A 22205-nucleotide genomic window follows, 5' to 3' on the forward strand; every position below is an offset into this window, starting at 1 on the left:
AGAGGAAAAGCTAGAAAAATCACTGCTACTCTTTGTAACATAACTGACAGAAAACTAGATTTAAAAAGCACTGAGATCATCTGCAAATAAAGGAGCACAGTGATCTCCCCCACTGCTCCAATGACAGAGCAACCCATTGTGATGTTTGGTCATAATTAATCTGTAAGTCACCACATGAGTTTAGATCTGGAGGACTGGTTCCTAACCTCAGAGTTACCCTGAGCTCACAAAACACTTGCCTTGCATGCTTTGCAGCACACTCACTGTATTTAATATGTGCTGTCATGTTTAACACTGCAGATACACAAAGGAGTTCATCTGTCAGCCAAGACTGAACCAGAACTGCCTGTGTGCATATGAGAGTGAGCTCATGTTTGAAATAATTAGTTCAATTCAAAGACAGTGGTCTTACTTCTACTTCATGAATTTAAATTTTCTTCTGTAGGGAATTTCTTAGAGAAAAAGTTCCAGCAATTATTTCTCTTGCCATGTTCCACCAGATGCACAAGTAGCTGAACATCAGTGTTGTGGGATCCCTGGCATTGCCTCAGGTATTGTTCCTGTGCTAGGAATAATGTAAATGCAGTTTTAGTAAAGCCAAACTCACACTGAAGTCATCAGGAACTCCTCATATCCAATTTAGTGGAATTTTTATTGACTACCCTATAAATTCCAGATTACTGGAAGGATTTTCTGTCTTTCCCCTGAAATACATCTGAGTTAGCTGGAAATCCTAATCTTTCCTGGACTTGCTGGGACGAGTAACGGGAAACTGGGTAAAATTCTGTGTCTCACATGGATGGCTCACTGGTTTTGTCTGCCTTAAAAATAATCTCCCCAAAGAGATATCAATTGTGTCACTCAATCTCATGTAGATTTATTTTAACACAATCTAAACCTGATTCTCTGCTGTGAGAGGCATTTCCTTCACTCCACCACCATTTCTTCTCTTCTGCCATTTCCTCTCAGTCTCACCCTCGTGCCAACAGTACCACCCAAACCTCTGCACAGCAAGGCAAACCAGGTGATGGCATATTTATACATCTCCTTTTTGGTGGGACTAAGTTGCCAGGCAGATCAGATCCCTTAGCTTGCCTTCCAGATGGCACCACCAGCACAGAGAAGGTGGAGGGAAAAATATCAAGCAGAGAAAGGAGAGAAGAAGGTACCAGCAAAAATGTTGCAGGTTTGTCATGGACTATAAAAAAGACAGAGCACGTAACCACAGACTCAGATTTAAGCATCACATGATCCAAAGACTGCATTCTCCTTTCAGAAAACAAACTGCAATTCATTCATTTTGAGAAAAGCTCTGGTCTTTATCAGGCAAATCACATCAGCCACATGCTGATACTCTCAGGCTGGAAATTTTCAAAACTTCCTGAATCAGAGAAGTCACCATTTAAAAAAAAATTCAGCCTAATTATTTCAAATCCCAAGTCACTCAGCTGTGTTCAAGGGGACAAAACAAAGATCCAGGATGTTTTCTGCATTCCAACAGGAGCCTCCCGTGGCCGTGTACCCATGGCAATCCTCCCATGGCAACTGGCAGGGCCCGTCTGCAGGAGCAGGAGTGGGTTTGTGTTTATCTCAGATGGGATACACAGGCTCTGCACACTGCAAAATCAATGCTGTTTAGAACCTTTGTGCTTCCTGAGCTTATTCACTGAATAATCTTGAGAGAGCAAGTGCAGTAAGATGGCTGAACAAGGATGATGCTTCAGGAAAATTCAAAATTGCCATTTCTTGATCACGGTCAAGACCTTTTCTTTATGTTCCTTGTTACTGTTTAGCTGGAATTGCATGCACAATAAAGGGTTTTTTCCCTTAATGAGAAGGCACCCAGGTTACACTGGGATTTGCCTAACACTGCAGATCACCAAGCTTAAAACCAGGTACCCAACACAGCCAGACAAGATTTGAGATGGGCAAAGAGCGTGTGCAGGCAAGTGTATCTACTTAAAACAAATACTACCAGCAGCATCAGGCAAAACCACAACTTATGAATAGCTGCATCTCTTAAAAGCACCAAGTAAATTAGCTGTAATGAATGTTTCTATTGAGCACAGTAGCACAGGGCTTCCCTCTATGCCATTTCATCAAGGTTCAAACAAATTGAGAAACACTTCCACACAGAGGCAGATTTTCAAGAAGGTATTTTAGCAGACTCCTTTTGAAGACAGCAAAGCTCACAGCAAAGTTTGGCCAGACTCTGGGATTCTTCTCCCTGCCAGCAGCAGGCACACACACAGATGTACAGAGAAAATATCTGTGATCCCTGAGTCCCTGCAGACATCCCCTGACAGCAGCACTGCACTGCGCAGCCCAGGAAAAGGCAGGGAGTGAAACTCAGCCAAGCAGGTGCTGGGGGGGAAGGAGCATAAACACCCCCAGGCTGGTAAGAAGAGCTAAAAAGGAAGAGAGATCCCAGAAGCACAAGCCAAAGAACTACAAAATGCTGGTTTGGTTCATATATTATCTTCTTCAAAGCACGCAGAAGATGATGAGCATTTTGGTTTTAGGCTCCAACAAATGGATGCTAAAAGTAAAACCTTTAGGAGGGTTTGCTCTGTAGATATCGTGCTGTGAAGATTCAACAGTCATTTTATTCTACACATCTTTCCCACATTTTCTTATCTTTTTTAGCAACCCTTTCAATTGCTGTCAGAGAGCTAATGGATAAATTGAGTTAATTTTTCATTCAAGTGAGAACATTGGAGGCTGCTTCACACTGGAGAATTAGCAGTGAAGATTCAAGAGCTGTATTTTTGTATATATGTCTTTATTTTACATTCCTTACATCTCTTTATTAATGTTCTGATTTCACTCTTTGAAAATTATTTGAGACATCAAGCACAGCTTCACTTTCAGATTCTCCCCTTTGAGTAAAACAGCACAGAAAAGAGAAAAAAAGAGCAAACCAGGTAAGATATTATAGGTGCTACTTCTTCAGTGTAATGAAACACTGCAACAAGGTCAGGGAATAAATTCATGGAGTATCAAAATAGCAGCTCACAGAAGAGCAGGGGAGAAACTGCCAGAACTGCTGAGAAGGGTGTTTCAATCTGCTAATGGAGAGCCAGCAGGAATAGCAGGAGGCTCCCTCTAAAGTTGCCACCCTGCCTGAAGAATTACCATTATCGACAGGTTTTCTCCAGATTCCACTATCCTCAGCTTGGCAGGATGCATCTTGTAATAATCCTGCTCATCCCAAAGCCAAAATAACCCCAACTAGAAGCTGCTCCAGTCTTCTCCAGAGAGCCATCAAAGTGCAAATGGTCAGGAATGTGCATTTTCAAAAATGAATTTTCTGAAAGTTTTTCAGCAGCAACTATAAGCCAGCCCTAAGTGTCTGTTCATTCACCTTACTGTCTGCAAAAAAAGCTGAAGGGTATTCTCAAAATACCATCACTATGACCAGTTATTTACAAACTCAATCCACACCTGACTAGGATTGATTCACTTATCTTTTTAAAACATAAAAAGCCTCAACTACTAAAACTTCTATTAAAATTGATCCAGAAAAATCTTGACAATTATTTCCAGACAAATTATGAGCATGCTGATGTCAGAAACCACGGTATAATCAAAATAATGTAATTAGTAGGCTTTTATGACAACACCATTAAGGTGAAGGGTGTTGAAGCCCACCACAAAAGTCACCTCTGAAATACTGATGACAACACAACATGGTTATTACTGGGTGCCCATCCACTGGGCAGAGAGAAACAAAGAGGTGGTGCTGTAATTGTACCTCCCTCAGCTTCACATTTCAAAACATTGGAGTCAGCTTCAAAATATGCCATTCATTCCAAAGCAGGAGCACTGGGCACAGGGCTGGCTATCAGAACACAAATTCCTGCTCCCTTCCCAAGTGCTCCTGTTGCTTTGCACACCAGCACACTGCAGGTCAGCAGCACGTAGGGCAGATTTCATGGAGTACAGCCAGGGAAGAGCTACCTCAAGTCTGCCAAGGTGCTAAATGTAGGAGCCTCAGGTCTTGCCTACACCCACAAAAATCAGCTTTCAGATCAAAATAAATTAATCTGCATCAATGACGTCTACCTTTTGATCAATATTGGGTAGGGGTTTTGTTTGATTATTTTTATTAAAGGCTCCCCAGGGTGAATTCTGGCCCCACTTCCAGCACAGCATTACAGAAGCTGCTCTGTTCTGCTGTCTAGTCCTTACTATAAACAACTTCATGTCTCTGAGCACAGTTAAGTTACAGTGAATTTTTTTTCTGTGTGTCATATGGCAAACCACATCTTCACCCAGCACCACACTCTGCCAGACAATTCCACCCTCTCATTTATTCTGCCTTTCAGCTTTTCAGTGCTGAAAAGCCCTGCAGTTGCATTCCCAGGGGTGTTAACAGACCTGCAGAGAACATTTAGTAAGATGTCCTTAAAGGCTAAAATTAACCATAAAGCTGCTGTTTATTTTGAAGCCTGGGAACAGGGAGGTGTTTTATGTGTCAGAACGAGTGGCCTGACATCAAAAACCTGATATGAAAGTTTGCCACCGAAGAAGTGGGCTGGCACAAAGAGCAGACGAGGCTTTTATTTAAATGAAGTTGGCTGCCTGCACCAGAAAGTTTCACTATCAGCACTGCAGATGCCTGATACCATCTGTAACACACAGCAAGCCTATTATGTTATTTTGTTGTGTGTGTGGTTGTATACATAAAAATAAGGAGAGTTAAGAGACTTTATATAACACACAACAGCCCATATACCATGGCTGCTCTAATCAGGTATTCCAACCTGTGGAGGTCTAGATCCTATCTTAACCATTTCTGTACCAGCCAAGAAATATTTATCTTCAGAGAAAACGTAAATTACGTGCAACACGTGTGTGTATCTCATTTGTATAATCAAATCTTAGAAGTGCAAGAATCCCTTTCCATGTTAGGCTGATCAATGTGTTGATTTTTTACTATTTTGTCAATATTATGTTTTATTTTTTTTTCCTAAAACTTAAAAATTATCAGTATCTGTGACTTGAAAATAAATAACCAGAACTTAACATGCTACATATAGACACTCCAAAAGCTAAATAGTTATCTGGTTTGTACATAGCTAAGAGGGGCCAGGAAACAAATTGTTTTAGTTCCAAAAAGGCATTTTTTATAATGAAATCAGTTTCTTTTTGACTCTAATATTTCTGTATTTTAATTTATTTTCCTAAATAATACTGACTTTCCAATCTTCCATATAACCGCATTGTTTTTCAAGATGTCTTTTTTAAAAGGATTACCACTTAAAACTCCCGTAGGTCACACCCCCTTTAGCATGTTTCAAATCCCGACTTCTCTCTGTGGAGACCAGCAAGCCTCTCCCACCAAGAGAAGAATAGAGATGCCCTCCTCAAGAGCCAAGGGGTGTTTCTAGAAGGCCAAGCTGAAGAGAGAGGAGTGCATCACCTACACAAACCGCCTTGCTCGAGCTTTTACTGTGTCACACAAAGGGAAAAAGGCTGTGCTGCCAGGGATCAGGCCCCTGGCAGTGATTTTGGCCAGCAGCCTCTGGGACACACCAGGGCCATTGCACAGACACGTGGACAACGTCAATAACATCACTATCAGCTGCAAGTAGACACAGATGACCAGCCAGCCACTCCCTCCTCCCAGCCTCCTTTGTGTCAATAAATCTTACCCTGGCTGTTTGAGCAATGTTTAATCATAAACAGTTGGGAACATGCTCCAGAATATAAACAAAGGTGAGTAGGAGAAAAATGGAGAGTGCAGTACTGAGAATCACTGGCCACTTGCTGCTGAGCCAGGTAACAGAGAGCAGAGAAACAAAGAGCTGCTGGGGAACAGCACACAAGCACCTGGTGCTCGTTTAAAGCAATGACCATGCAACGACATTAAAGTATCCAGGACTGCAGCCACGGAAGGATTTCAAGGACTAAATGCATTAACATTCTTGGTTCTCTTAAAAACAAACAAAAAAGCAAAAATTAAATTGCTTAGAACACCCACTCAGATGCATGGAAATAAACTACCCTCATTGATCTCATCCCACTGCGATTTACAACAGTCATCTTGATTCCCTTCTGTGTTGCTAATCAAGCTAAAATTAACTCCTCTCCTGCTCTCCTGCTTACCACACATGCTGGAGCCACAAACATCAACACAGGGGCAGCAGGATCAATTGTTTCTCTCTACAAGTGCAGCCCACCTTGCTCATGTGGTAAACGTGTATTTAGGATTTACAGGATCTCTCTCCAGGGATTTTAACCACGTTTATCATGGGGTTGGGCAGCTGTTTAGACTGGGTGACAGAATAAGTAGCTCTACACTTCAAACACTCCTGAACAACTTCTAGTCATTACTGGCCTCTATGGAACTCTAAAATAGGCTGCAAGGAAATGGGGATTTCAGTCCTGTTCAGCCAGTGTCCATCCTGGAAGAATCAACATCACACTTCTCACTCCTACTATGACTAAGAGCTGAGATGTGTCTTAAGGCAGCATCTCCACACAGCCCTGGAGGACTCTTCATTCCCAAAAGTTTGGGGCTTATTCAGAGGACACAGAGCTTTGTTTATATGGTTGTCACTCTAACAACACTGCTAAAAACAAATATCATATCTGAGTGTTCAGTTCTAAAGCAGCTTCATTTTAGATCCCAATGCAATGTTTCAAGGGAAAAATGCCAAAGCAAAACTAAATCCCAACCCTACCAGATAACAGCCATTAAACAAAGCTGAAGTACACATCAAATTGGCAGGACTGTGGAGTGGAACAGAAGTTTCAAAGAGAAAAGCACTCCATGGAGATAAATATACTTCAAGTGTGTGCTTGACAGCATCCTAGGTTTTATGGTATTGGAAAAACACAGCACAGTGATAAACAAGGTTAGTCCATCCACCCCCATGGTAACTAGTGACCCACGAAGTAAATTCAAGTGCACAATGAAAGGCAACTCTTATGAAACAATGCAGGATGACATTTAATTCTGAGTTCTGCCCTGGCCACCTCATCCTGCACTGATCCTTCCTCAGACATCAAGTTCTGCACTGTAAGGCTGAAATGGCAGACACTGCACAGCCTTGGGTCAGGAACACGTTTTGCTCAGCCCTTGCAAGGGCTCAGAGGTCTGACGTGTAGGATTCCTCATTTCCCACTTTCCCCAGTCCTAAGGGAGCTCTGCCAAAGCACAGCTCCCAGTCCCAATCACAACACGTAGCCCCTGGCTGCTCCAAGGCTCCTGGACTGTGGCTACAATGGCAGCACCAGGCAGTGAGTCCGACACTGCTCTCCAGAGATGGCACAGAAACACTCAGCACCAGCTCTGGAACACACACACATGTACCCATTTTCTGCTGCAGTGAACCAGAAAAGGCTGCCTAGCCCCCATTCACACTCAATTTTTCCCTGCTCCAAGATAAACCTTAAGATAAGAGCCTATGTCTGGCTTCCATTCTACCACAGCAGAGACCACAAGAGTGACTCAGCCTCCACCACCACCTCTCATTCCTTCCCTCCTTCTGTGAAATTCAAGAGCCCTTCTGAGAGTCTTTCCAAGCCTCTGCTGGTCCCACTGATCTTGGTTAAAATGAAAAAGGTCAATATTAACTATTTTCCTTCTTTGCTCATCTTGGCAGAAGCACTCAACTATGTTTCCCCCTCAATCATAAACCACAATTAACACCTACCTCAGTGCCAAAAAAAAGCCCCATCTGCACCCACGTTCAGAGGAACTTCCCTATACCAGCTTCTACACAGAGTTCTGTTTTCAATAAGAAATTAAACAGTACACCTAGAATTAAATATGTACTGACAGAATGGAACTAACTGCAGGGCCACAGTTGGCCTCTACAAGAAGCACTGGTTATTCATTTCCATACCTCACTCAATACCAAGAATTTTAAACCTTTGCTTAACTGCCATGGAACTTTCAGCTGGCTGCAGATCCTGCCCCTTTCACCACACAAGCCTGGCCAACTTCAATGCTACCCCCATTTTCATCCTAACTCCCATTTCCTCGAGAAGACCCCTCCTTATTACTACAAGCATCCAGATTCTTGGGGAATTTTTGCACCCTGGAGAATAAGGGGAAATTAACTGCTTTAAAATAGCAGTTCATAAAAATCTCCTAATAACCTTTCCAGAGAGAGGCACTTGTTTCAGCATCTTTGCTGGATACACTAGAGCAGTTTGATTCTCATGTAAAATCTCATTTACAATGCCATCAACTTTCTTCTAATGGGCCATTCATCATAGCAGGGTTTGCTATCAAGTAGCTAGCCCAATACCTTGAAAGGTCTCACACAAGTCATTTAGCACACTCACCCTTCCAAAGCCAGGGAACTAGCTATAAACACATTAGGAAAGGCTGTGCAAAACAAAATCACCTCAGTAAAGCTCAGGAAAAACCTCCTAATTTCCACATATATATGCCAGAAAAAGCCTGTGTGTGGGATGGTACTAACCTTTGAATTCAATCAGGCTCTCTGAGAGGGCTCGAACACGCAGAGCATGACTGTGATGTATTTTCCTTTGAGGCTGGTTCAGTTAATTTAGAAAGTGATTTGGAAAAGCTAATGTACTATTTATGTATGTTATAAAAAACTACCCATATGGAGTTAAAACTTTGCAAAATGTTCACATAAGTCCCTTCCACTCCCTCTGAAGACATTTCACAATCCATTCAATACCCAGTAGAGGAAGCCAGGATTACTGTTTTAAAACAGCTCTGAGGGTAGTTTAAATGTTTTAAAAGCTGACAACTTCTAGACTCAGAGCCAAATAAACATTTGGGGCAACAGTCTCTTACACAAGTGTCTACAAAGTGACATCCACCTGCATCCTTCCAAATACTGACATTTAAAATGAAGGATAAAAGAGAATCCCAGGCACAACCTTCCCTCCTACTAAGAAAGAGAATAATTTTACTATGATTCAGATGATGATGATGTACTGAATTGGCTTGTGAAAGACCACCTAGCAGGACGTGGTTAAGATTGCAAATAATAAAAACAATCACAAGATTTCTAAGATATTTTAAATTCTGGCAATAAAACTGTGCTGAGGGGTTTAGTCCTTGAAAAGAGTTTAACCAACTGTAGTGACAATGACTCTTGCAAAACACAGCACATGTGGAAGTTGTCACCCCAGTGGTTTCATTATTTTTAAACTACAAAAATTTTAGAGCGTTATCTTGTCATATTAATGGCATAGTTTAATGCTCCCTTTGCTTCAGGAGAATATACAGAATTAGGGAAACACTTTAGTGGATGTACCTTACGTGGAAGATTTATATGAACTTCACAGTTTGCAGTATCAGCTTTTTGGGGAACAGAATTCTGGCCATTTTCTGCTATAGGATTTTAACAGGAATTCTCATTCTTGCAATAGAGAACAAAGCAGGAAGAAACTGAGAAGAAACTGCAGTCTCTTGGAGAAGAGGAGGTACTCACTTTGTGACAAGAGACCTCACATTCAGAATCAATATCCACCAAAACAAACTTGTTTCCCAACTTCATCCTGTGGCTGTTTGCAGCGATTTTTACACAATTGTAAACAGATGATGTGCAAGTCTAAACTACTGGATTGTGCCTATTTTCAACAGCCAGTCTGCATATGCTTTGTTTACACAACATACACACAAAAAATGATAGCAGCTCTTTTACTGAACCACTGGCCATCAGGAATTTTCTCCTAGGAATTCCTATGCCTGAAGGAAACTTCAGTGCTTGCCTTAATATTCCATAAAGGCATTAGCAGCAAAGCATGTGCCAGCCTTTGACTTCCTTTGCAGGTCTTCCCAGGACTAAAACAGTTTCATTATCTTGTCTCATTAGACAGTGTCTGAGGGAGAGATGGGAAAAGAAGAGCTATAGTAATTATCCAGCTGAATGGACAAGGCAGAAGGAGGCAAAGCCACCCAATTGCCAGGCTTGTTGAGAGCCAACACCCTTTACACACGGTGGGCAGGCAGCCACCAGCACCACGTTACAGCAGCCATGAGACAATCACAAAAAGGAATGAGATCAATAAATAAATAGCAGTTGGAACATCTCCCACACCAAGAGCCTACTCTTACTGGCTTGGGCTATGCTCAAACTGAACATGAAAACCAAAATCGTTTTTGGCCTACCCATCAGGTAGAGACAAAATTTGCTTTCTGTTTCTAGTCCTTTCCTCCTCCCACACAATCAGGATTCCGAGCATGTAAGAGTCCAGAGTTCTTATGCCCTCGAGAGAGGAAAGGCCTGAAGTTGCTCAAGAACAATTCCTTTAGCAAGTGCACAAACTGGCTCTGCAGGGAGTCCAGTCCTGCTTAGACAAACTGTTGGTGGCTGCTGTATGTGGCCTAAAGGGAGATAGAAGATTAAAACAGTTTGTGTGGGAAGATTTCCCAAGGCTCTCCTTGAAGTGGCACGAAGCAGAAAAAAGGGGTACAGCTCCAAGGTTGTATTTCAGAGAGAGGGGGAGGGATGTCCTTTTCCACAGTGCTTACACCACCTCTGCAAGGCTTTTTGTCTCCTCATTCTGTCCTGAAAGCTGGAGAGGATTGTACTTGCACATGAAATCAGGCTCTTATGCTGGAAGATTCCTGGGGCAGGATAATAAGTGGTAACAATGTGCTTAAAGTTTCCTTCCACTTCTCCTCCTATCCTAATCACACAGCATATATTAACAGAACCAGACAAAGACTGTCCATCTTTGCTCCTTCAGCTAAGGCAGAGTTCCTAATTAACTTGTACATTATTTCTCCCCAACTGTCAAGATGTCCTCAAAGAACATGAAAATTACATATCTGGTACATTTAAAGGAGGGAGGAAAACCACCAAAGTAAATTGCACACGCACAACAAAGGACAACCCAAGAAATTAAACTCGCTTTTAAGTTACTAAAAATAGACAGGATGGGAGGAAAGGGACTATCAATCAAATCTTAGAGTTGCTGAATATTCAAAGAACAGCCTTGTAATAGACTACTCTCTCAAGACTGCTTGAAATTTTTATGATAAAAAATGCAGGAGGACATGAAAAAAGGAGCAGAAGGATAATGAAGAGCAAAATACACATGACAGAAGTGGATACAGAGTATTAATTAGGCCATTAAGATACTTAAATGTTTTACTGTCCAATAAAATATGTATTTCATAAAAATTAAGTGCCATGCAGAAGGAATGCACACATGCATTTACGGAGCTGTTCTGAAGAAACCAAAGATGTGAATTACTAGCAAAAAACATTTGTGTACAAGAGTGAATAGACATTAGTAAAACTGTATTTGTACTATGAAAACAAAGAATATACAATTGGATGGAAATTTTCACTCACATTTACTTAAGGGAAAAATTCATCTGCTCTATAAGCATCTCATCAATCTGCCTTTATGAGGAGTCTGCAGTCAACTGAAATAGGGAGACTTATAAATACTTGAAACAACAGTTCAGTGATTAATACTGAATTATTGACTGAAGTGAATGCATTAAGACCAGACAATAATTTGTACTCACAATTAGTCGATTAACCACGTCTGGAAGTACATCAAGATGCCTTTCCATAGCCCACATTCAGGAGACAGAAAAAAAATACTTCAGCTTTTTCATCTTGCAAATTTGTCAAAGAAAAAAAATCACTGCAAAAATGACACCTTCACATTTTTTCTGATTTCAGTTTTGCAGTCAGAGCCCATCAGCCATTTCAGATGCATAAAACAACATTTTAACCTAAGTTTACCTGTCAGAAAACACTGTACAAGCTCAGGGGACTTCTTAGGCATTTGCTGCAAAGCATATTCAACTGTAAGAGAACAAAGACCTTCAGTACCCAATACCCTGTGGATATTCTTTCTTTACAGTGGATATTCTTTCTTTACAGTGGATATCTCAGTCATGAGTCTTTCAACCTCAGGAAACTCCTGGATGTACAGGGACTGAACCAAGGATAATGAAGCAAAGCTGGTGTTGGGCATGGCTACATGTGAGAGAAGCCTCTGTGCTCTGGACAGCTATTAAAGAAAAGGAAATGAAAGAATCTGTACTAAAAGCAAAGGAGAAATTTTCTCCCTTTTCATTAACATCACCAACTCCAAAGCACATGATTTTTCTTTTTTTAACCACAATTCCACTTGGATTGGAAAGGAAAGCTGTCTCATCCACATCCAACCAGCAGTGAGATGAAGTTGGTCTGTGAAGCATTTCTGGAGACGGAGCCCCTCGGCTCTGATGGCAGAACACCCAGACCCCGCTCAGACGCTGAGCTGGAAGGAACTCAGTAAATCACCACATGCCAGAGGAGCTGATACGGAGCTGAGTGCTAGCAGAGATCCCCCCAGAACAGGAAAGCCAGCTGGAGGGAACTGTCAGCTCTCTGAGTGGTTTAACAAGCACCTCACCAGCCTGTGTCCCCTGTGTCACCCCAGGCTGTGACAGAGCAGCCCCAAACCCTCGCTGGCTCTGCTCTCTGACATCCCTGCACAAACTCCTCTCGATAACAGACACTCATTACCACACCTGGGCCAGCAATAAGCCTTTATTTGCATGGCATAAGTGGCAAATTCAAGTAGTTCCCTCTTCTCTACCAACATCCTGTTGCCACATCCACTCCTCCAGGAAACTGCAACACCGAGAGAGAGAATTTGGTGTCGCACAGAACGGCTCTGGTGCCAAATGGCCAGTGGAGCAGTGACTGGGAGCTTGCTGACAAAGACAACAGGCACATCAATCTGCTTGTCATTTATGCCCTCAGTTATTCAGTGCAAGGCTGCCTATCACGTTTTCTGGAGAGGGAGGGTAAAAAACAAAGCAAACAGCATTATTTTGATTTGTTACCAGGACAGATGCTCTACTGTGAGTATGCTCACACAGTTGGCACCAAAATAACTTGGATATGAATTACTACAGATTTCATAATTTTTATTCCCCATTTTCAGAAAGCAAAAACTTTCACACTCATTCATCCTCTAGATTGATATGAAAACAAAACAGTACCCACAGGAAGGAACCCACAGTCACCTAAGGATATATGCCATGATTAAATGCTTGCTAGCACAAAGAAGTTACACCAGCACAACTTGAATCCACATTTATGACTTTATAGCTGAGACTCCACACAAAACTGTACAAGACAAGTGTGGCATGTTCTCATTAGATTAATCTTTTCGTAATCAACACATCAGCTAAGCTGAACCAAGCCTGGTTTAAAAGAATCCATAAGGACATACACTGAGTTTTGCATAACCTTAGTTTATATTCACAACCTGACTTACAGCGCAGCTATTTTTGAATCAACAAATTGAGCAGCAGTTTCACATGAGAGAAACTTTCCCTTAAACGTTTAATATAAGTCATGACAAATTGAGCTGCTTAGCCAAAAATTATTACTTGACATGAATTCCATAATTAAAATCAGGTAATCCTTTATCACATCTTGCTGTGCAACAAAAAAACCTGTTCTCAAAGACAGTCTTTGAAATTAAGTAAAAGCATGAAAAATACAAGATGAAGCACTAAGAAAGCAAATCTTTAAAGGGTTTCCAGCAAGAGTAAAACCACCATCCACAAGCTGTAGCACGGCAAACAACGTATTTCAAACAAAGAACAAAAACACGAAAATTGCTGCAAATGCAGACAATGCAATATTTAAAAAGCAAAACTACCTGAGGAGTTACCAGAGACAACATACATATGCAGCACTTCAGAAACAACTAGTTCTGCAGTGGTGGTTCTGTGGTCACAGCGCTTCCTTGGTGTGCACACAGGGTGTGCAGCTGCCCCCAGCTGTAAGGACACCCTGCCCTCGCTCGTGCCCACCGTGATGGCATCGCTCCAACCACAGCGAGCTCACCAAAACACTGCACTGCACCGTGCACATCTCCATCTCCCCAGAATACGGCATCTTTCAAAACTCGAATTAGTGCCTGGAGTTTCTGGCTGTCAGACTGTGCAGCCACATCCCTTAAAAATTGGATCCAATTCTCCATTTTCTGGTTGCTGAGACACCCCCACTACCCAAACACCAAAGGGAACTCGTGTACTCACCATATGGAAAGATTAATGCACGTGTAAAATTCTGCAGGATCAGCACCTTGGTGTGTGGTCAGAGTATTGGACTATTTATTTTTGTCAAGTTTATTGAGCACCTAGAAAAATCCTATTATAAATAAAGCAGCATGCTCTTAATAAAACTTGACATGCGTGGTAAGTTTTCAATTTATTATGGGGCATATATACATAACGTTTTTATTTTAACTCAGTGTTTTAATTTGATTTCCTACATCCATATATTTACTTCCCTTGAATTTATTCTCAAGCTAAAAAAGCTCTTCCATTTATTTCCAAAATGCTAAAAAAACTACAGGTTTAAAAACTTGTTTTTATGCTTAGAAACCTCATACTGAAAGAACTCATTTACACTTAAAAACACCAACTTCAGGCTCCATTTATTATGCTACTGCAAAAATTCTAAATGGTCACAGCAGCAATAAGCAAATATCCCATGAAACATTCCTAGACAAGCATCATTTTCGAATCTATTGAGCTCACAGTTCAAAAAGCTCAAGGGCTATTATCAGGCTATGCTCAAGCAACACTTGCAGGTTTAGTCAATAGAACTTTTGTATTTAGGAGCATCTGAAGACCTGACTCATAGCTACTTAAAATTCAGGTTAGCAAGTTAAACTTTCAACTGCTACAGCTCCTTCTGTTCTGGGGGACAAAATAAATAAATAACTAAACAAATGCTTATTTTAGTTACTGAAGTGTCTAACTTATTACTGCCAATTATTTTTAAAACAGAGTCAAATTTGAAAAAAACAAAGAGCAAGTTAATAATTCATCATTAACCTGATCCTGTAAACACCTGATCACACCATAAATTTGAAGAAATTACTGTTTTCAACAGGAAAAAAATACTGCACTTAATGGTTCCTGCTCTATCTCACACTTTTGTTGATATCAAGAGTTTTTAAAACCTAGTGCATATTCTCGTGGTAGATTTGAGTTCCTCTCTTTCTTATAGAAAAATACCCAGATATTTATCTACAGATTTCCAGCTCCCACCAGCACAGCTAAAAAAACATCACAAGCTATAAAAAGAGCTTCTAACAAATCCTTAATTTGATTTGAAGCACTTATTTTTGATGAAAGTACTTCCATCATTTCATCTTGATTTATATTTGTAATGTCTGCTGTAGTGTGGCACTTATTAATTAAACTGATTAAGGATCTTCAGCTGTACCATAGGCCCTCCACTTTCACCCACTTTGCTCCTAACTGTCATTAACCTCTAGGAAATGTCCTCTTTGTTGGTTATTACTGTTTAATTACACTGTATAGTTATGTCATCACATCTGTGAAATACAACCTCCCATAACAACACAGCTGTGGAATACGATACTCCTGCCCAGCAGTAAAATCCTGGTTACAGCAGAGAATCCACACACACCACGTTGATGGAGGAAGTGATAGAAAGCTTTTCAAAAGCCCTTGATTTTGAGTAGGGCTGTTGAGACAGGAGGTAAGTACAGCCCTTCAAGAGAGGTCTCAAACTCCCCCTCTTTCCTCCCTTCCAAGCCCTCCTGACAAGATCCTCCACACATTTCAGGAATTACTTCTAAACGTAGAAAACTTAGAAAAGAGAAGTTCTACACAGAAATAGTAAAGTGAGAAGGAACCTCAGAAAACAGAATTTATGAGCTCATCATCTATTTTTTGATGAATAGTATGAACTACAACTGAAAGACACTTTTTCCTGGAACCCTCTGCTTCCATTCATGATCTCATGATGCACAAGCATTTCCTTTGCTTGTAAAGTAACAGCAGCAGTGACTGCAGTGGTCCAAAGAAAACAGCACTTTGTACATTTCTGCCATTCTTTACAGGTGTGGGGGGGAAAGGGAGGACAACCACACAAACAACTGGTTTTTAGAATATTGCCAGTAAGAGCTCCCCACATCACAAGGACTTCTCTCTAAAACATTGGATGGAATGGTCACTAAATCCTGATATTGAACATAAACTGTACATTCTGCTGGTACACGGAAAAGGTGTGGCTGTATCAAACACAGCAGGAGTGTTACCATAATATGCAGAAAACATTGTGTAAAATCTGTGTACTTACAACCTGTCCTCACTTTGTCCTTCTTCTGACAACATTAGCTGGCAGTAAGCACACAGGCTTCTCTACAGGAAAGAAATGGCACTTTGTGTTTACTGGGGACAGATTTTTGTGTGTGTGTGTGTGTGTGTGTGTGTGTGTGTGTGTGTGTGTGTGTGGAGAGGGTGACTGGGAGAGAATTGCCTGATTTTTCAAGAGTGGAGATAATGAGATAACAGCAGACAGTTTCAAGCCTCAATCAAGACTCTGTGTGCCAAGCCTCAACAAGATTTTCTTTTTCCTGGTCTGAGTTAAAAACCCTTGACTGGCCAGTAAGGCGTTGTTTACCTGATAGAAGCAAGGGGGCAAATTCCTTTAGATTGATGCAAAACATTTTCCTACTCTAGAAGTCAGAAAGGGAGGAGCACGAAGTTTATTTATGTAGCTCAACCAGCAGCCAAGCTATGAAGATGCCTTATTGTGTGGAGTTCAGAAGTGTACATTAAACTCCTCCCTTTAAAGCAACGCAGAAGGAAAGTTGCCATTCCCACTCCAGGAGTCAGGAGCAAAGGGGAGAGAAATAAGCAACGAGGTTGCTGTTTGACATAGTTTTCTGTCACAATGCTTATGATTAACCAAGTGAAAAAACAGAATGACAGGGAGCAGAGAGCTTGCACAGATACCAGAGCCAGAGGGAACGACAACAGAAGTGCCCAGGGCTTCGGGTGGTCTTGTTTTACAAAGCCAGATTAATTAAGCAGACACTAAAGGACATCTCTTTTAGAAAATGAAACACGTTAGAAACCAAAACGCCTCAGAGAGTGAGCAGCTAGGGAGCTATAAGTAAATTACTAAGTACAAAATGAAGCAGCCTGCAGAGGAAATGAGTAATTAAAAAACCTCCCCTGAGCGACAGGCTGGCGAGAGAGGGATAACTCCAGGACCCTGGTGCTGGAGGTAAACAGTACCTAAGCCAAAAGTGACAGATGAAAACAGATGTTTTATACAAACAACAACCCCCAGTCTCCTGCCTTTACAGTGCACTCAGAGATGGCATTAGGCACAGTCAGTCTGGAACAACCTGAGGAGATGCACACAGGAATTACATCACCCACCCCTATCACGCTGCTGCCCTGGGGTGAAGCACTGCAGTCACTGGACAGCACTCAGCAACTATAAACAATGTTTGCAGAGGAAGAAATAGAACAACATCAACCTCATTCTTCTTGCTGCAAGAGAATTAACAGAGCACAGACCCTGGTGGCACAGCAAACCCTTCTGCACCCCTCTCCCCTTCCATAAGGAAGCAAAGTCACCCTTGGGCACCTGCTGTCCTGGTGAGCAGCATCACTCCCAGCCTGGCCTGACTCCCTTTCTTCTGCTGCTCCAGAGAGACACCAAGAACAACACCTAACTTGCCAACCCTTAAGTAAGCAATTCTGGCAAAGTGGTTTCCAACTTTTTCCACTAGATCTCTTCCAAGGAAGACAAGCCTTGGGTGTAACAAGTTTTAGCTCACTGAGAGTCTCTCCTTCTTCTCTTTCTGAAACCCTTAAGAGCCACCAGTTGAACATGAGTGTGTCTGCAGGCAAGCATGGAGGATGATGACCATGGGGGACATCCTCCAGTGAAGGGCTTACACTTCTTCACACTTTTCCTCTAGACACGGCTCTCTCAGAGGGAGCAGCCCCAGTCCCAATGAACACCATCCTCTTTCTCAGCCACAGATGGCAGCAAGGCTGGGCAGGTGAGCACATCCCATGTTGATGCTCAGAACCTCATCAGGCAGATGTCCCTCAACAGCACCTCAAGCCCAGACGAGTGTTCTTCACCCACTGTAACCAACTTCAAGTTGGGACCTTCAGTGCCCCCTAAGGCTCTCTGTGAGCAGAGGAATGGTATCTCAAGCCCTCCACCTTGTTCAGAGGCAGACCCTCACCATCCCCCGAGACCCCTGCTGGGCAGGGGGACCCTTGACCCCTGTTTCCTTCATCAGCTGTGGACCTTCACCATCACCCCAGGCTCTTCTCCTGGCAGACACACATCCCCTGCACAGCACACGGGCAGCTCACCGCCTGCTCCGTGGGTCGAGGGACCCCTCCCCGTGCCCTCCTGGAAGGAGCCCCCGCTCCGCCCAGCCCCGCATCCCCTCCCCGGGACAGAGGGTCCCTCTCCGCCCGCCGGGGCCGTTCCTGCCCTGCGGAGCGGGCCCGGCCCCGCCGCCCCCGGCCCCCGGCACTCACTGCGGCGGGAGCTGCAGGGCCGGGCCGCCGCGGCGCTGGAAGGCGCCGTCCACGAAGACGCCGTTCTTGCCGAGGCAGCGCAGGTAGAAGTGCGGCTCCTGGAAGCTGAGCTGCAGGTGCCGCCGCGAGATGAAGCTGGAGTGCCCCATGTTGACGTCCACCGAGCCCTGCGAGGAGTTGCGGCCTATGGTGACGGCCGGCTGCCGCATGAGGAACTCGAACTCGCGGCCCTGCAGCCGCGCCAGCACCGGCCCGGTGCAGGCGGCGGGCGGCGCGGCCGGGGGCGGCGGCCCGGGAGGGGGCGCGGCGGCGGGGCTGCAGGGCGCCGAGCGCAGCGCCAGCAGAGCCCGCGCCCCGCTACTGTCCTCCCCGACTTCGGCCATGTTCCCCGGCAGCGAGCGAGCCAGCGTGCCGGCCTCCGGGGCGGGGCCGGCGGGGCGGGGATGGCGGGGACGCGGGGCGGGGCGGGAGCCGCGCCGGCCGCCGCCTCCCCCGGCAGCTCCGCCGGGCGCGGCCGCCCCGCCGCGGTCCGGGGCGCGGGGCGGGGGCGGCAACGGCGGGCGCGCGGCGCCGCCTGCGGGCCAGGGCGGGCAGCGCGGCTCGGGCAGGTGTGAGGGAGCGGCCCCGGCGCGGCGCTCCCGGCGGTTTAACCGCTCCGGGCCGGCCCCGGCACCGCCGCACCGGCACCCCCGAGCCGCGGGGCTGACCCCGCCGCACGGCAGTGCGCTCCGCGCTTTCTGCGGGCAGGGGTTCTGGTCACTGACATGGGCTCGCTTCAACGGCCTCGTGCTGCCTCTCCATGGAATCACGGAATGGTTTGGGTTGGAGGGAGTTTAAAGGTCACCCAGTTCCTGCCCATGCCATGGCAGGGACACCTTCCACGATGCCAGGTGGCTCCAAGCCCTGTCCAACCTGGCGTTGAACACTTCCAGCGATGGGGCCGCCACAGCTGCTCTGGGTACTCTGTGACAGTGCCTCACCTCCCACAAAGGGAAGAATTTCTTCCCAATATTTCACATAAATTTCCATTTTTTCATTTTGTACCCATTACTCCTTGTCCTATCACTGCAGTTCCTACCAAAGATGCTCTCTTCAAACCAGCTCATAAACAGCTCCCTGTGCTGGAGAGACAGCCCAAGCCCAAACCAACCTGCTCCAGGTGTTCTGTGGGGCACAGGCACATCCATCCTCTGGCTGGGGTCTGGTCTCTGACACGAGCTAGGTTCAGTGGCCTTCTGCTGCCTCTCTATGGAATCAGAAGAGACACTAAAACTTATCTGGTTCCACACCCCTACCATGGGTAAGGACACCATCCACTAGACCAGGTTGCTCCTAGCCACATCCAACCTTGCCTTGAACGCTTCCTTAATAACCCTGGACTGTTTGCCAAGGGGGAGATTCATCCCACATCCACAAAGATGTGAGGTTTAAAACACCTTAATGCCCTTTTGTAGAGTTTATATATAAAAATATATACACCCATATATGAATGTACATTATCATATAGTGGTTTTATATAGCTTTATGCTCATACAGTTTTTCATTATAAAGGACTGTGTAGGCTGTTTATCTTGCATTACAGCATTTCTTCAAATTACTTTTTATATTTCTGTATGATTCTATATTGCATTTCTATCTATGTTTATATTAATAATAAAGGTCATGTCCTGTGCCACAACAGCATATATTTGGCTCATGTACAGTCTGTACTATAGATACATATCTATATATACATATATCCAGATTAAACAAAAAATGTTTCTGTATAGGTGAGCTGGTGATATTTTGCAGAATTCTGAATAGTTAAGTAATCAGAAAATACAATGAATTTGAGAATCTGGGAGAGGGGGCAGCTGTAGGTTTGTATTGCTCAGCTTGTGTGGGGAATGTGTCAGCTCATAGCAAGGCTGCTCAACAGCTTCAAGGAGATGGGGAAAAAATCCCATAACTGGTCAAAAGTGCAGAGCAAATTTCAGCAATGAAAACTGTAATTAAACGAGCTGGAATTGGTCCAGGACCACAAGGTTAACATCCCTCTTCCTGGAACATCTTCCCTGAGATGTTTAATGACTGCTGAGCAGCTGGGACCTGCGTTAGACATCTCACCCGAGACACCGTCTTCAGTGAGTGCTCTTTGCCTCTGCAGCTCAGTACCAAGTGAGGGGAAGAGAGAAAAGCACAAAACACCAATGCCACTTCCTCTGCACCAGTGTCAGCTCTGCAGAGAGACTCAGCCAAGCTGGGCACAGCACAGGGCTGCGGGAGAGGGAGGAAAAGCATCTAGGGGGGCATGGGGAGGAGGGAGATGGTCTGAGCTGAGACCTGAGCTCCTCTCCTGCCCCAAGCTGCTCAGCATCAGCAAAGCTTGTGGCCAGAAAGCAGAATGGGCCATCAGGTAGAGCCAGAGCCACATGCTGCCTGACAAGAGCTGGCTCAGGCTTTTACTCCATCCACCCCTGGATGAGAGTGCTGTTACCTGAGCTTAAAAATGGACCCAGGCTGGTGGGCAGGTGAGTGGCAGCAAGCAGGGTGAGACCTTGTATCAGAGCAGCCTGACCTGCCGAAAAAAAAAAAAAAAAAAGATTAAAAGAGAAACCAGTGCCAGGGATTTTAGTTCATGTCTAAAGCTTTTCTAAATCCCAAATTTGACCAGGAGGACCCTGAAAGGACCAGGAATAGGGTGAGGCTGTTACCAGATGTTGTCAGTAACTGTTTCTAGGGCTGCCTGAGAAAACACATTTTGGGCAGGCTGGGTCAGGAGAGGAGCCAACCCCCCATGGGCAGGAGCAGGGCCCTGGTTCCAAACACAGGAGGTGCATGGAAGCCTCGTGTGGCCCTCTGATGTGGGGCCAAGAGACGTGTCACTGCAGGGCTGGGTCCTGTTACTGCTCCCACATTCGATACGGGCTATGGAATTCTGCAGCTCCAGTTAGGGAATAACCCGAGGGCTGACACGTGAGGCTGGCTGGGAAGATCCTTGCCCTGCTCAGAGGCTCCCCAGCTGCTCAGGACAGAGCTGATGCAGCATTGCTGCTCCAGGGCTGTGGAGCTGGTGATGTCAGTGGGCACGTCCCCATGTGTCATGGTCATCTGCAGCCACTGGGACACTCCAGCCACACCAACTGATGAGATTTTTTCTAACAAGTCTTTTCCTTTCTACTCAGAAATTTCTTCTGAGTGGCATTTGCTGCTTAAGCCAGCACCACTGCTGAGATAAATCCCAGCTTCATGCACAATGTGATCAATTGGTGTACAGAAACAGGATGCCTCTGAGCTGCCTGGTGGGTTGTGCTTAGCACCGTGTCTCAGCAGCCCGTCTGCCTGCGGCATCCTTTCCCTAAGCTTCTAACAGAGGGCTCTGCTGGCAGCCTGCAACGCTCTGCTCAGCTCTAATCTGCCCTGCAACAGCATCAAACCAAGGGCCCTTCAGCCACAGCAACGCCTTGTGCTCCTCCAGTCAGCTAATCCTGCTTAAAGCCAAGCCGGCTGCCCCCGTGTAAATGCCTGATGTAAACGCACTCGAGATTGTTTGAATTAACTTTATCTCGTCCTGCATGGCTGGACTTTATAGTTGTTCCTTTTCCTCTGCAGGGTTTTAGATGGATGTGTCAGCAGATGTACCCAAACTTCTTAACTCTATGAGTTGCCTACCAAAGTATTTGGATGGGCAGGAGATGCCTGTCAGGTTTCAAGAGGTGTAGGGAGCTGAGCACAGACCTTGTGCCTCCTGATATATGGATGTGGCACCTTAGCCATCCCTGGCCATCCAAACTGTCCTGCTCCAGCCAGAACTGTGCTCAGGCACTACCATGGTGTGACACCCACACAAGCACGTGCAGAAATAATCCCTCCTGGCAACTTTGCAGAGATGCCTTAAGCCATTTTGAGATGCTGCCCTGCC

At 44.6% G+C, this 22205-nt stretch overlaps 1 protein-coding gene across 1 annotated transcript in view; it reads right to left on the reverse strand.

Moving 5' to 3' along the window:
• The window catches only part of FOXK1 (forkhead box K1), a 55033-nt gene extending 36346 nt beyond the window's left edge, over positions 1 to 18687 (reverse strand). The window contains exon 1 of the mRNA XM_063171734.1: positions 18305 to 18687. Within this exon, the coding sequence (XP_063027804.1) occupies positions 18305 to 18687 (383 nt within the window). The remainder of the gene's footprint in view (positions 1 to 18304) is intronic.
• Between the last annotated feature and the right edge of the window lie 3518 nt (positions 18688 to 22205).

The sequence above is a fragment of the Melospiza melodia genome, chromosome 18 (assembly GCF_035770615.1).
Source record: "Melospiza melodia melodia isolate bMelMel2 chromosome 18, bMelMel2.pri, whole genome shotgun sequence".
In the NCBI taxonomy this organism is placed as follows: Eukaryota; Metazoa; Chordata; class Aves; order Passeriformes; family Passerellidae; genus Melospiza; species Melospiza melodia.